This window comes from Geotrypetes seraphini, chromosome 3 (assembly GCF_902459505.1).
Source record: "Geotrypetes seraphini chromosome 3, aGeoSer1.1, whole genome shotgun sequence".
NCBI classification, from domain to species: Eukaryota; Metazoa; Chordata; class Amphibia; order Gymnophiona; family Dermophiidae; genus Geotrypetes; species Geotrypetes seraphini.
In genome coordinates, this window is record NC_047086.1 from 365,455,341 (window position 1) to 365,467,803 (window position 12,463).

Below are 12,463 nucleotides of genomic sequence, written 5' to 3' on the forward strand. Positions count from 1 at the left end.
ATGTAGTGCAGGGTGGGGTTAGGGGGTCGCCGTGGCCAGGAGGACTTGGGCTCCCTCCTGGCCCGATATTGTCGGGGAGTTGGGGAATCGGCGGGGCAAGAGGGCTTGGGCTCCCTTTTGCCCCGATCGTGTCGGGGAGTCGGGGGGGCAAGAGGGCTTGAGCTCCCTCTTGCCCCGATCGTGTCGGGGAGTCGGGGGGGACAAGAGGGCTTGAGCTCCCTCTTGCCCTGATCGTGTCGGGGAGTCGGGGGGGCAAGAGGGCTTGAGCTCCCTCTTGCCCCGATCGTGTCGGGGAGTCGGGGGGGGGGCAAGAGGGCTTGAGCTCCCTCTTGCCCCGATCGTGTCGGGGAGTCGGGGGGGGCAAGAGGGCTTGAGCTCCCTCTTGCCCCGATCGTGTCGGGGAGTCGGGGGGGCAAGAGGGCTTGAGCTCCCTCTTGCCCCGATCGTGTCGGGGGTGCCAGGGACCACACGGAGTCACCCACCGTACCACCCGATTCGGGTAAGCGCAGGTATCGGTGGGTGGCTTATTTGCGGGGGGGTGCCTTATTTTACATTTTTTTCTAAAAAGGGGGGGCTGTCTTATTTGATGGCCCTGCCTTATCATCGGGGAAACACGGTAGAAAAAAAAAAAAAATGAACAGTTAAGTCCCAGTTTTTGCCGCTGAGACTCTGCCCTCTCACTGTAAAATTAGACTCTACTTAGTCTGTCTTTAAATTTAAAAAATGTGTGTTGTTTTAAAAAACAATTATGTTTTTAGATGTATCTAAATAAAAATAATAACCAAAAATTTATCTTTTTTTATGTCATCTTAGCATATTTTATGCTACAGAACGAATTATTTTTTTTAACATGTATTGTTATGGGAAAACGCGTTTCACACAACGAACGTTTCACATAACAAACTTGCTCCTGGAACGGATTAAGTTCGTTGTGTGAGGCACCACTGTATATTGATTCAAATTTTTCCATTCAGGGAACCCCCACCTGAATAGCCTGCTTCAGCTGCAGCATTAGGGGTTATATTAAGAAAAAGGTTTGATAGTGTGTATTCCTTGGTGCTCAATGGATATGATCAATTCACACATTTCTGACATAATAGTTTTTTTAATGCAATACACTAAGGCCCTGATTCTGTATAGGACGCCCGGGACAGGTGTCCTATTCAGAATCGGGCCTACACTAAACCCCGATTCTGTAACCGGCATCCATGGTACAGACGCTGGTTAGAGAATCGGGTTAGATTAGACACGGCCCGCTACACTTATCGCGGCAAGGGATCTCTCTGCTGCTATAAGTATAGCGGGCCGCGGCCGCCTGTCCGATTGCCGGCAGGAAGGTGCCCAAACCCTCCTGCTGGAAGATGCCCCCCCCCCCCGACACCACCGATCGCTGGCAGGAGGGTGCCCAAACCCTCCTGCCGCCCCCCCCCCCCCGACACTACCGATCACCGGCAGACGCACCATCTCCGCGCACCCCCCCCCCCGCGCTAGCAGCCCTGAAACCTCCCCCCCACCAAACTAACCTTTTCTTGTTGGCCAGACGGGTCTTGCCTGTCCAGCCAGCAGGCTCGCCTCGTCGAAATGAGGCGGGCCCGCCCCTTCCCGGCCCATCCCTCCGAAGCCTAAGGCCTGATTGGTCCAGGCTCTAGAAGCTTGGACCAATCAGGTCTTAGGCATAGCGGGTCCGCCCATCCCCACTAAGTCTAAGTCTAGGGAGACGCATAGGGCCGCCTAGGTTCGCCTAAGGCCCTTAGGCGAGTTTAGGCATCTTGCGGGCCTCCCTAGGCTCCCGGAGGCGCCTTCAATATAGGCGGCCTGCCTGGGGAGCATTTTTTTTAAAAACGTGCATCCCGATTGGCTGATTAGACAGTTGTAGGACGCCTACAGCTGCCTAAAATCAGGACGCACTTTGTAGAATCAGGGCCTAAGTATATAGTTATGGTCTCTCTTGAATGCCTTACTAGTTGTGTGCAACACACAAAAACATATCACCATATCTTTTTGGATGTTCTCTTATGTACATTGTGTACCTGAATATCATCTCTCTCTTGCCGTACCTATAAGTACGGCAAGAAAGAGAAGAAAGAATATATAGATACCAAGTAACTGAATTATTATTGTCAATTGTTACCACACTTGGTACAGGCAACATGGTCTGTCTTTCTTTCTCTCTCTCTTCTTTGGTTTACCTCACTGGGATTCAACTGCTGGATGATATCTGGACTCCTTTCAAGCCAATGTATCCCTCCCTGTATGTGCAGACACCTTTCATTCTGAGTATGCACCTTACCAGTTTAAAGAGACAGATAGACTTGAAACGCTGCATCATGAACTTTTAATTTCTTGGACACTTTCTCTCCCACATTATGTTTATGTGCATTCTGACATTTTACCAGACTTTATATTTTCTTCAGTTTTGACTCAGGACATTATTTATGAGAAGGACTGATTATTTTATCCTGTATGTTATTTTTAAGTTACCCCGTTATAGTTTTTGTACTGTGATGACTAGGCTGGGTTATGGACCTGTCAAGTTTGCCAGTGCTTTTGTTTTTATTATTTACTGCCAAGTCATTAGTTTCTTTTAATGCTTTATTTTGATTTTGATTGCTTGCCTCTTGTACAACAACCTGAAAAGAAAACCATATGTATTTATTGCTTTCATAGCTTCCTATGGTCTGGTTCTCATATTCTTAATGAATCTCAATGCTGCTCTTCAATTATCAATGACCAATGTATTGTATTGAATGCTGTACTTGTGATTTTTTACTTTGTTCACTTTTCCTTTTTCTTTAAGATGCTATGGAATGCTGTGCCATCCCAATTTTCATGCTGTGTATGATGAATCAAAGTTCTGAGTTATACGCCTGTTATGTACTGTACTATGAATCTGCATTTGCTCTTTGATTTTTTATTGTTATACTGTATTTCATTTGTGCGCTCTGTCCCTTATGTGCCTACCTTCTCTGGTTCTGATGTGTACCTCACTTCAGTGTAGAAAGTCTTTGGGTGCTTATCCCCTTCTCCACGCTTTTCTTCTTCTCTTTGCCACCCCTTGTGTGGTGGCTCTCAGCCTGAAGTTTTTTGAGCCGCCAAGAGGGGACTGAGATAGAGACTATGGGAGACTTTTACAGGTTGTGAGACCTATTCCTGCATTTTGCTGGAGTTGCTGAAGTCACGGGCTTATACAAACTGGTTTCAGTTCAGATGCTGAAATACTAATGTGTGGCATGTAAGTGTGTAAGATTCCTTGTTGTGAAGAGTTTCTCAGGGACACAAAACAGAGCTGTAAAGACAATGAGCTATTTAACAGTGCTGAAAGAAAATGGAAGTCAGTGGGACACTCCATCCGGGAACTTAAGAACTAATAGAGAGATCACTGAGGCACCGATACCGATGTACCCGTGTGAAGAATGGAAACTTCAAGAAGAAAGTTCCAGAAGCTATGCCTGTCCAGGGCCCCCCAGGGAAGAATGGAGGCATGGACCAGGAGTGGGTTAAATAGGCAGCATATCTGCTCCAATAGGGTGATACATAATCACAACCAGGGGATGGTCTTGGAAGACAAAGAAACTTTCTGTATAAAACCCCCATGCTTTGGCAGAGTTTCTTTATAGAAGCTGCGCCATATTTACAGAAATATGCTGGCACTGTTTGTATTATGAGGTTTTTCTTCTCTCCATTGTATATGTCCAAACAGATTTATTTGATTTGCTATACTTATTACTAGAATAAAAAGTTATATGCTCTTACTCTTCAGATCCTATTGTCTGATTGGAATTCATTTTTATTTTATTTATTTTTATATATTTATTTTTTATTGTTATTTTATTTTCTATTTTTAATCCTAATTTAATTTATTCAATGAATTCTTGTTGGGATGTTTCATATCTTGTTTCTATCTCTGTCTTTATATTTCACATCTTTACTATTCATTAATTGTTTTTCTCAGGTACTTTAGCTAGATTGTGAGCCTTCGGGACAGTAAGGGAATTTCCAAGTACCTATCTTTACTTATCTTATTTTTATTGTATCTTCAATGTATCTTTATTGTAAACCGCTTCGAACCTCACGGTATAGCGGTATATAAGAAATCAAATCAAATCAAATATGCTTTGGAATATTTACAATGTAATCTTGTGAGGTATTTTTTTCCTTCACGATGGATCCCCCAGTGAGGTAAAAATAAGCAGCTTTTATTTCAGGATTGAATGGTAAGCTCTGTCCATAAAGGAAGAGGACACAGCCGCTTTCAGTCTGGAGGCCGCAGAGTCAAAGAGACATTTGAGAACAAAAATCAATCATAAGAACATAAGAATAGCCTTACAGGGTCCATCAAATCCAGTAGCTCGTTCTCACAATGGCCAATCCTACAGTTCTGTTTGTCCTTTAGCACAGTGGCCCTATCACTAGGGAGAGAAGTGCACTTGGTGACCTTTGTCACCAGGGAATCTACTTTTCAGGAACACAAATCGCTGATTAAACATGTCCACCATCGGAAAGCAATGTTACTTACCGTAACAGTTGTTATCCAGGGACAGCAGGCAGCTATTCTCACTAGTGGGTGATGTCATCCGACAGAGCCCCGATACGGACATCTTGAAAGCATGTCTTGCTTGAAGAAACTTAGAAGTTTCGAGATGCCCGCACCGCACATGCGCCAGTGCCTTCCCGCCCGATGTACCGGGCGTGTCTCCTCAGTTCAGGTAGCTAGCCTGAGAAGCCAACCCAGGGGAGGTGGGTGGGACGTGAGAATAGCTGCCTGCTGTCCCTGGATAACAACTGTTACGGTAAGTAACATTGCTTTATCCCAGGACAAGCAGGCAGGTATTCTCACTAGTGGGTGACCTCCAAGCTAACCCCAATGGGATGGTGGGAGAGTTGGCAACTTAAGAAAACAAATTTTGTAATACAGTTTGGCCAAACTGTCCATCCCGTCTGGAGAAAGTATCCAGACAATAATGAGAGGTGAAGGTATGAACCGAGGACCAAGTGGCAGCCTTACAAATCTCCTCAATCGGTGTCGATCTGAGGAAGGCTACAGAGGCTGCCATTGCTCTGACCTTGTGGGCTGTGACCTTACAGGGAAGGGATAATCCAGCCTGGGCATAGCAGGAAGAGATACAAGCCGCCATCCAGTTAGAGATGGTGCGCTTCGATACAGGTCGTCCCAACTTGTTTGGATCAAAGGAGACGAAAAGTTGAGGTGCAGTTCTGTGTGGCTTTGTGCGATCCAAGTAGAAAGCCAGAGCACGTTTACAGTCCAGAGTGTGCAAAGCAGATTCCCCAGGATGAGAATGAGGCTTTGGAAAAAACACTGGAAGCACGATGGATTGATTGATGTGAAATTCAGAGACCACTTTAGGTAAGAATTTTGGATGAGTACGGAGAACCACCTTGTCATGATGGAATACAGTGAAGGGTGGATCTGCCACTAGGGCCTGAAGCTCACTGACTCGGCGAGCTGACGTGAGGGCCACCAGGAAAACCACCTTCCAGGTGAAATACTTAAGAGGAGCCGTTTTGAGAGGTTCAAACGGAGGTTTCATAAGATGAGACAGGACAACATTGAGATCCCAAACCACAGGAGGAGGTTTGATAGGAGGATTGACATGAAAAAGTCCTTTCATAAATTTGGAAACCACAGGATGAGCAGACAAAGGTTTCCCCTGTAGAGGCTGATGGAAAGCCGCAATAGCACTCAGGTGGACTCGTATAGAGGTAGACTTGAGACCAGACTGGGACAGGTGTAGAAGATAGTCCAATACAGACGATAGAGAAGCTTTTTGAGGTTCTGTAGCATTGGAAATACACCAGGTCGAGAATCTCGTCCATTTTTGGGAATAGCATTGTCGAGTAGCAGGCTTCCTGGAAGCCTCCAAGTCCTCCCTCACAGCTTGAGAGAACTGGTGAGGGGTTATGTTGAAAGGAACCAAGCTGTCAGGTGGAGAGACTGCAGGTTGGGATGAAGCAGTGAACCTTGATGTTGAGTAAGCAGCGAAGGAAACACTGGAAGAAGAATTGGCTCCCTGCTGCTGAGTTGAAGTAGAAGGGAGAACCAAGGTTGTCTGGGCCACCGAGGCGCAAGCAGGATCATGGTGGCACGGTCTGATCTTAACTTGACCAGAGTCTTCTGAATGAGAGGAAAGGGAGGAAACGCATAAAGGAAGCGATTCCCCCACTCCAGTAGAAAGGCGTCTGCCTCGAGGCGGAGAGGAGTGTAGATCCTGGAGCAAAACTGAGGCAGTTTGAAGTTGTGGGGGGCTGCAAAGAGGTCTATCTGAGGTGTCCCCCATTGTGCAAATATCTGATGAAGGGGTTTGGAATTGAGCGTCCATTCGTGAGGTTGAAGAAGACGGCTCAATTTGTCTGCCAAGACATTGTCTTTCCCCTGAATGTAGACAGCCCTGAGGAAGGTGTTGTGGCGGACCGCCCAATCCCAGACTCGAAGAGCTTCCTGGCAAAGGGAGGCCGAGCCCGTGCCCCCTTGCTTGTTTACATAATACATGGCGACCTGATTGTCGGTGCGAATTAGGACCACCATGTCGTGAAGCAGATGTTGAAAAGCCTGAAGAGCATTGAAGATGGCTCTGAGCTCCAGAAGATTGATTTGATGGAGTCGTTCCGCACTGGTCCAGAACCCCTGAGTGCGAAGACCATCCAGATGAGCTCCCCATGCATAGTTCGATGAATCGGTCGTGAGAACCTTCTGATGGGGAGGAGAGTGAAACAGCAAACCTCTGGAGAGATTCGAAGAGGTCATCCACCAAAGAAGAGACTGCCGAAGAGCAGGAGTGACGACAATGTGACGGGACAACGGGTCGGAGACCTGAGTCCACTGAGATGCCAAGGTCCATTGAGGAATTCTGAGATGTAGTCTGGCAAAAGGCGTCACAAGAACTGTGGATGCCATGTGACCCAAGAGGACCATCATGTGTCTCGCTGAGATGGACGGGCGAGAAGACACCAACTGGCAGAGTAGAAGAAGAGCCTCCATGCGCTGAGGAGGGAGGAACGCTCGAAGTTGGATGGTATCCAGGACCGCCCCGATGAAGGGGAGAGTCTGGGTGGGCTGAAGATGTGACTTGGGAAAGTTGATCTCGAAGCCCAAGCTCTGCAGAAAACAAATCGTGGTCAAGGTCGCCGAAATGACCTCTGGGGCCGACGGGGCCTTGATGAGCCAGTCGTCGAGGTATGGAAACACCTGAAGACCCATGTTCCGGAGTGCAGCGGCCACCACCACCAGACACTTCGTGAAGACTCTGGGCGAAGAGGAAAGGCCAAATGGAAGCACTCGATACTGCAGATGTAGATGTCCCACCCGAAATCTGAGAAACTTGCGGGAGGCCGGATGAATCGGGATGTGAGTGTAGGCCTCCTTGAGGTCCAGAGAGCATAACCAATCGTTCTGCTCGAGTAGGGGGTAGAGAGAGGCAAGGGTCAGCATGCGGAACCGCTCCTTGACCAAAAACTTGTTGAGGACTCGAAGGTCCAAAATGGGACGCAGATCGCCCGTCTTCTTTGGAACCAAGAAATACCGGGAGTAGAACCCCCGGTTTTGCTGATCTACTGGCACCGGCTCGACGGCTCGAAGCCGAAGCAGAGCCTGCGCCTCCTGTAGAAGAAGAGCGTTCTGCATCGAGTTGGAAGGATACTCTCTTAGAAACATAGAAACATAGAAAGATGACGGCAGAAAAGGGCTGCAGCCCATCAAGTCTGCCCACTCTTCTGACCCACCCCATCAAGTCTGAGTGCTAATGACCTAGTTCCCTAGCTCGACCCCCGTAAGGACCCCACGTGGATGTCCCATTTGTTTTTAAAGTCGAGTACACTGGTGGCCTTGACCACTTGCACCGGAAGTTTGTTCCACTGATCCACCACCCTTTCTGTAAAGAAATACTTCCTGGTGTCACCATTAAATTTCCCTCCTCTGAGTTTGAACAGGTGCCCTCTTGTGACCGAGGGACCCTTAGGGAAGAATATATCGCTTTCCGCCTCGACACGACCTGTGATGTACTTAAACGTCTCAATCATGTCTCCCCTTTCTCTACGCTCCTCAAGAGTGTAGAGCTGCAGTTTATCCAGTCTTTCCTCGTATGGGAGACTCTTGAGTCCGGAGACCATTCTAGTGGCCATTCGCTGGACCGATTCAGCTCGAAGCACATCTTTTCGGTAGTGTGGTCTCCAAAATTGCACACAGTATTCCAGGTGAGGTCTTACCATGGTTCTGTAGAGCGGCATTATGACTTCAGGTTTGCGGCTGATGAAGCCTCTATTGATACATCCCAACATTTGCCTTGCCTTGGATGAGGCCTGCTCCACTTGTTTGGTAGCCTTCATGTCCGCGCTGACGATTACTCCCAAGTCCCGCTCTTCTGAAGTCCTAGCTAGTGTTTCTCCGTTCAAGGTGTAAGTTTTGCATGGGTTTCCGCAGCCGAGATGCATGACCTTACATTTCTTAGCGTTGAAGCCCAGCTGCCATGTCTTGGAGGGTGGTCCGGGGGGACCCGTTGGAAATGAAGAGAGTATCCCTCTCTTACGATGGTAAGGACCCAGAGGTCCGAGGTGATCGACTCCCATTGATGATAAAAATGGTGGAGTCGACCCCCGATGGGAAAAACAAGGGAAGACAGAACGTTGGTTATGCTCCCTGGAAGAGAGTCAAAAGGGCTGAGTGGCCTTGGGTGCAGCCGGCATCTGAGGCTTCTGCTGAGACTTCTGTGGAGGCTGCCTCTTCGCAGGCTGTCTCGCTAGGGGAGCCTGTCTGGGTTGATAACGCCTCTGGTAGATTTGAGGCGGTCTAGATGGACGAGACTGTTGAGGCTTAGGCTTAGGACGCAGAATGGATTGAAAAGACTTCTTGTGTTCCGAAAGCTTTTTAGTGACAGTCTCGATAGACTCATCGAATAGATCCGCTCCCGCACAAGGCACATTAGCCAATCTGTCTTGGAGGTTCGGATCCATATCAATAGTGCGAAGCCAGGCCAGGCGACGCATGGCGACTGAGCAGGCCGCAGCCCGTGCCGAGAGCTCGAAGGCATCGTAGGAGGATTGCATCAGCTGCAGCCGCAACTGGGACAATGTTGCCACCACCTCCTCAAACTGGAAACGAGCTTCAGCATCGATGAAAGGGACGAACTTGCGGAGGACCGGCAAGAAGAAATCCAAATAAGAAGAGAAGAAAAAATTGTAATTGAGCACTCGAGTCGCCATCATCGAATTTTGGTAAACTCGTCTACCAAACTTGTCCATCGTTCTCCCCTCCCTGCCCGGAGGCACAGAAGCGTAGACCTGGGAAGGGTGAGAACGCTTGAGAGAAGACTCGACCAGCAGAGACTGATGAGAAAGTTGAGCTCCCTCAAACCCCTTGTGGTGAACGATGCGGTATCGAGCATCCAGCTTGCTGGGAACCGCAGGGATAGAGTACGGTGTCTCAAAACAGCGCATGAAAGTCTGGTCCAGCAATTTATGCAAAGGAAGCCGAAGAGTCTCCGCCGGAGGGTGAGGCAAATGCATCGTATCCAAATACTCTTTAGAATATTTAGATCCAGTATCCAAAGTCACATCTAAGTCATCCGCCATCTGTCGGAGAAAAGATGAGAAAGACAATTGGTCCGCCAAGGCCGGCCGCCGAGACGGACTAGACGAAGTGGAAGCCTCCGGGTCTAGGGAGAGCTGAGACCGGCATGGAGAATAAGAGGTAGATGGTTCCTCATACTCTGGTCCCTCCGGTTGGGAAACATCGGACGATGAGTATCCCAAACGTTGCATCTTTTTCTGTGGGGACACTTCCGAATGACGTGAGGAGTGTCGAGATGAATGACGAGAACGATGCCCCTCCCGGTGCCGGGATGGGGAGCGAGAACTTCTGTGCATCGCACGATCCCCCGAAGCCTCTAAGGAATGGATGGGGCTCGAAGCGGTGGATCGCAGAGGTGGCAAGGACGCGGACTCACGCAGCGCCACCCAAGTCTGGTATGGAGTGCGGAAGAACTCTTCCTGCGATGCAGTATGCCCAGGACTCCGAATATCAGGGACCGTCCCAGCGCCCTGTTGCCTTGGAGGAGTAATGGGCTCTAAAGGTGGCATATCAGGAAGGGAAGCCCTCCTGGAGGCATCCGCCGCCCTCCGCCGATCCCCCTCGTCGAGCAGCGAGATCGAACGGCGAGGGGGAGGGGGAGGGGGCGGACCGCCCTCAGGGACCGGTGCTCGGACTTCACCCTGAATGTTGGCGATAAGCCGGGGTCCCATAGTTTGCATAAGCTCGACAAACTGAGCTTCCAGCAGGGATCGAAGCGAAGCCGATATGGAGGGATCCGCACCGAAAGGGGGTCCTCCTGCACGGTCATCGCGCTCCTTCGCGGCCAAGTGCTTCTGCTTAGTAGCTTTAGGCACCTTGATGACCACGGGAGGGACAGTGGAAGGCGGTACCTGAACCGAAGAGACAGAGGCCGGCGCCGCAGCGGAACTGGAAGCCGCAGCCGGTGTAAACGATGCTGGCTTCACGATGCCCGATGCGGAAGCCGTCGATGCAGGTTTCGAGCGAACCGGGGAAACCTCAGCAGATGTAGAAGCAGACAGATCCTTGGCAGTCTCCATCTTGAACATCGATTCCCAAAGTAAGCAACGCCGCTTGAACGAGCGCGCAGTGAGCGTGGAACAAGGCCTGCACGATTTCGGAACGTGGTCCGGACCAAGACACTGAAGGCAGCGACGATGCGGGTCCGTCAACGAAATCGCACGCTGGCACTTGCTGCACTTTTTAAAACCGGTGATTGGCCGTGACATAGGCCGGAAAATCGACGCTGCAATGTCGAAAGAGGTAGGCCGCAGCCACGAGGCCGGGCCGGCCGAACCGCCGGAAGAAATAATTTTGAACTTTTTTTTTTTTTTTTTTTTTAATAAAGTAAAGTAAAGTGAATTCAAAGAAATAAACCAAAACGCGGGTTAAAGAAGGCAAAGAAAAACTGAAATTCAGTCAGCGCAGATTGAAGAGAACTTCTCAGCTCCGCGGAAAGAAAAGAACTGAGGAGACACGCCCGGTACATCGGGCGGGAAGGCACTGGCGCATGCGCGGTGCGGGCATCTCGAAACTTCTAAGTTTCTTCAAGCAAGACATGCTTTCAAGATGTCCGTATCGGGGCTCTGTCGGATGACATCACCCACTAGTGAGAATACCTGCCTGCTTGTCCTGGGATAAAGAGCTTAGACATTGCTCTAGCAACTTGCAGAGAACCCTTCCCCCCCTCCCCCCCGGAGCTTCCCAGTGATCCGTGAGCATCTTAGCTATGTCCGGACGATCGGAGAAGGATGAAGATTGCGACTTCGAGCTACTCATAAGAGAGCATGCCAAAGACATGGGAAAGCTAGCATAGAATCTCACTACTTGTGACCTGGATTAGCAACTATTGTAAATAGGATACTAGGCTTCATGTATCTTTAGTTTGATCAGTATAGTAATTCCTATGTACTTATGAAAGATTCAGTATCCTACAAGACCGTGCCTAAAGTCCTTCCTGTCAAGTTGGACATCTGTCAGATGAGTTACTCTTTTTGTTTTTTTCACAATGATTCTACTATTTATTTTTATTTTTTTACATAAAATTTATTCTTGTTAATGCTACAGTAATAAAATTTTCATACGTAGCTTGAGAGAACATCTCTGGCTGGGTTCCAGCTGGTACAGCGTACAGCAAACTACGTTCAGTATCTATCACAGATGTGGCAGCTCCATGTGGCACAGGAAGCATCGATGAAGACAAGTGAAGTTCATTTATCCCCAGACACAAAGAATTTTCCATATTTGGATATGTATAAGAAGGTGTTGCCAATTCTTCCACTGAAGAAATTTGATTCACTGATGTTTGTTGACCCTATAAAAGAAACCAAAAATTGTTTTTACATCTGATACTATAATTTCCAAATATCTGACATAAGCAAAATATCTATTTCATATTAGTTAGATTGTTATCATAGAAAGTTAGATTGAGGATGAACATTATATGTATGTACTTAAATTTCAGCAAAGTTTTTTTACATACTGCATTCTCTTTAATAAATTCCTGGGCGTTTATTAGAAATATATTTTTTCTGGAGTCTAGTGTGGGCTATTAATTAGGGGTGGGGGGACCTTCAATTGTTAGGAAGCCTGAAATTGTCAATGCAGGACTCAATTCTATCCTCCCCCTCCCATCCTTTGCAGCATTTCTCTTCTCCTTTCCCTACCACAATGACTGGCATTTCTCACCTTACTTCCTCTCCTAACTGACACTAAGGTTATGGCACTGGACTGGTGTGGGGCCTTGAGCTTCTATACATACTCAAGGATCCACATCAGTCCAGCACCATAACCTTAGTGTTAGCATCAGCTGGAAGAAGAGGTAAGAGAAATCTAGTAATGGCAGGAGGGGGGAGTGGGAGAGAAAGGGTAGACGAAAAATTTCCTAATTCCCCCAAGGAACTT

At 48.3% G+C, this 12,463-nt stretch overlaps 1 protein-coding gene across 1 annotated transcript in view; it reads right to left on the bottom strand.

Moving 5' to 3' along the window:
• The window catches only part of BUB1 (BUB1 mitotic checkpoint serine/threonine kinase), a 243,236-nt gene that overhangs the window by 152,753 nt on the left and 78,020 nt on the right, over positions 1-12,463 (bottom strand). The window contains exon 10 of the mRNA XM_033939939.1: positions 11,644-11,873. Within this exon, the coding sequence (XP_033795830.1) occupies positions 11,644-11,873 (230 nt within the window). The remainder of the gene's footprint in view (positions 1-11,643; positions 11,874-12,463) is intronic.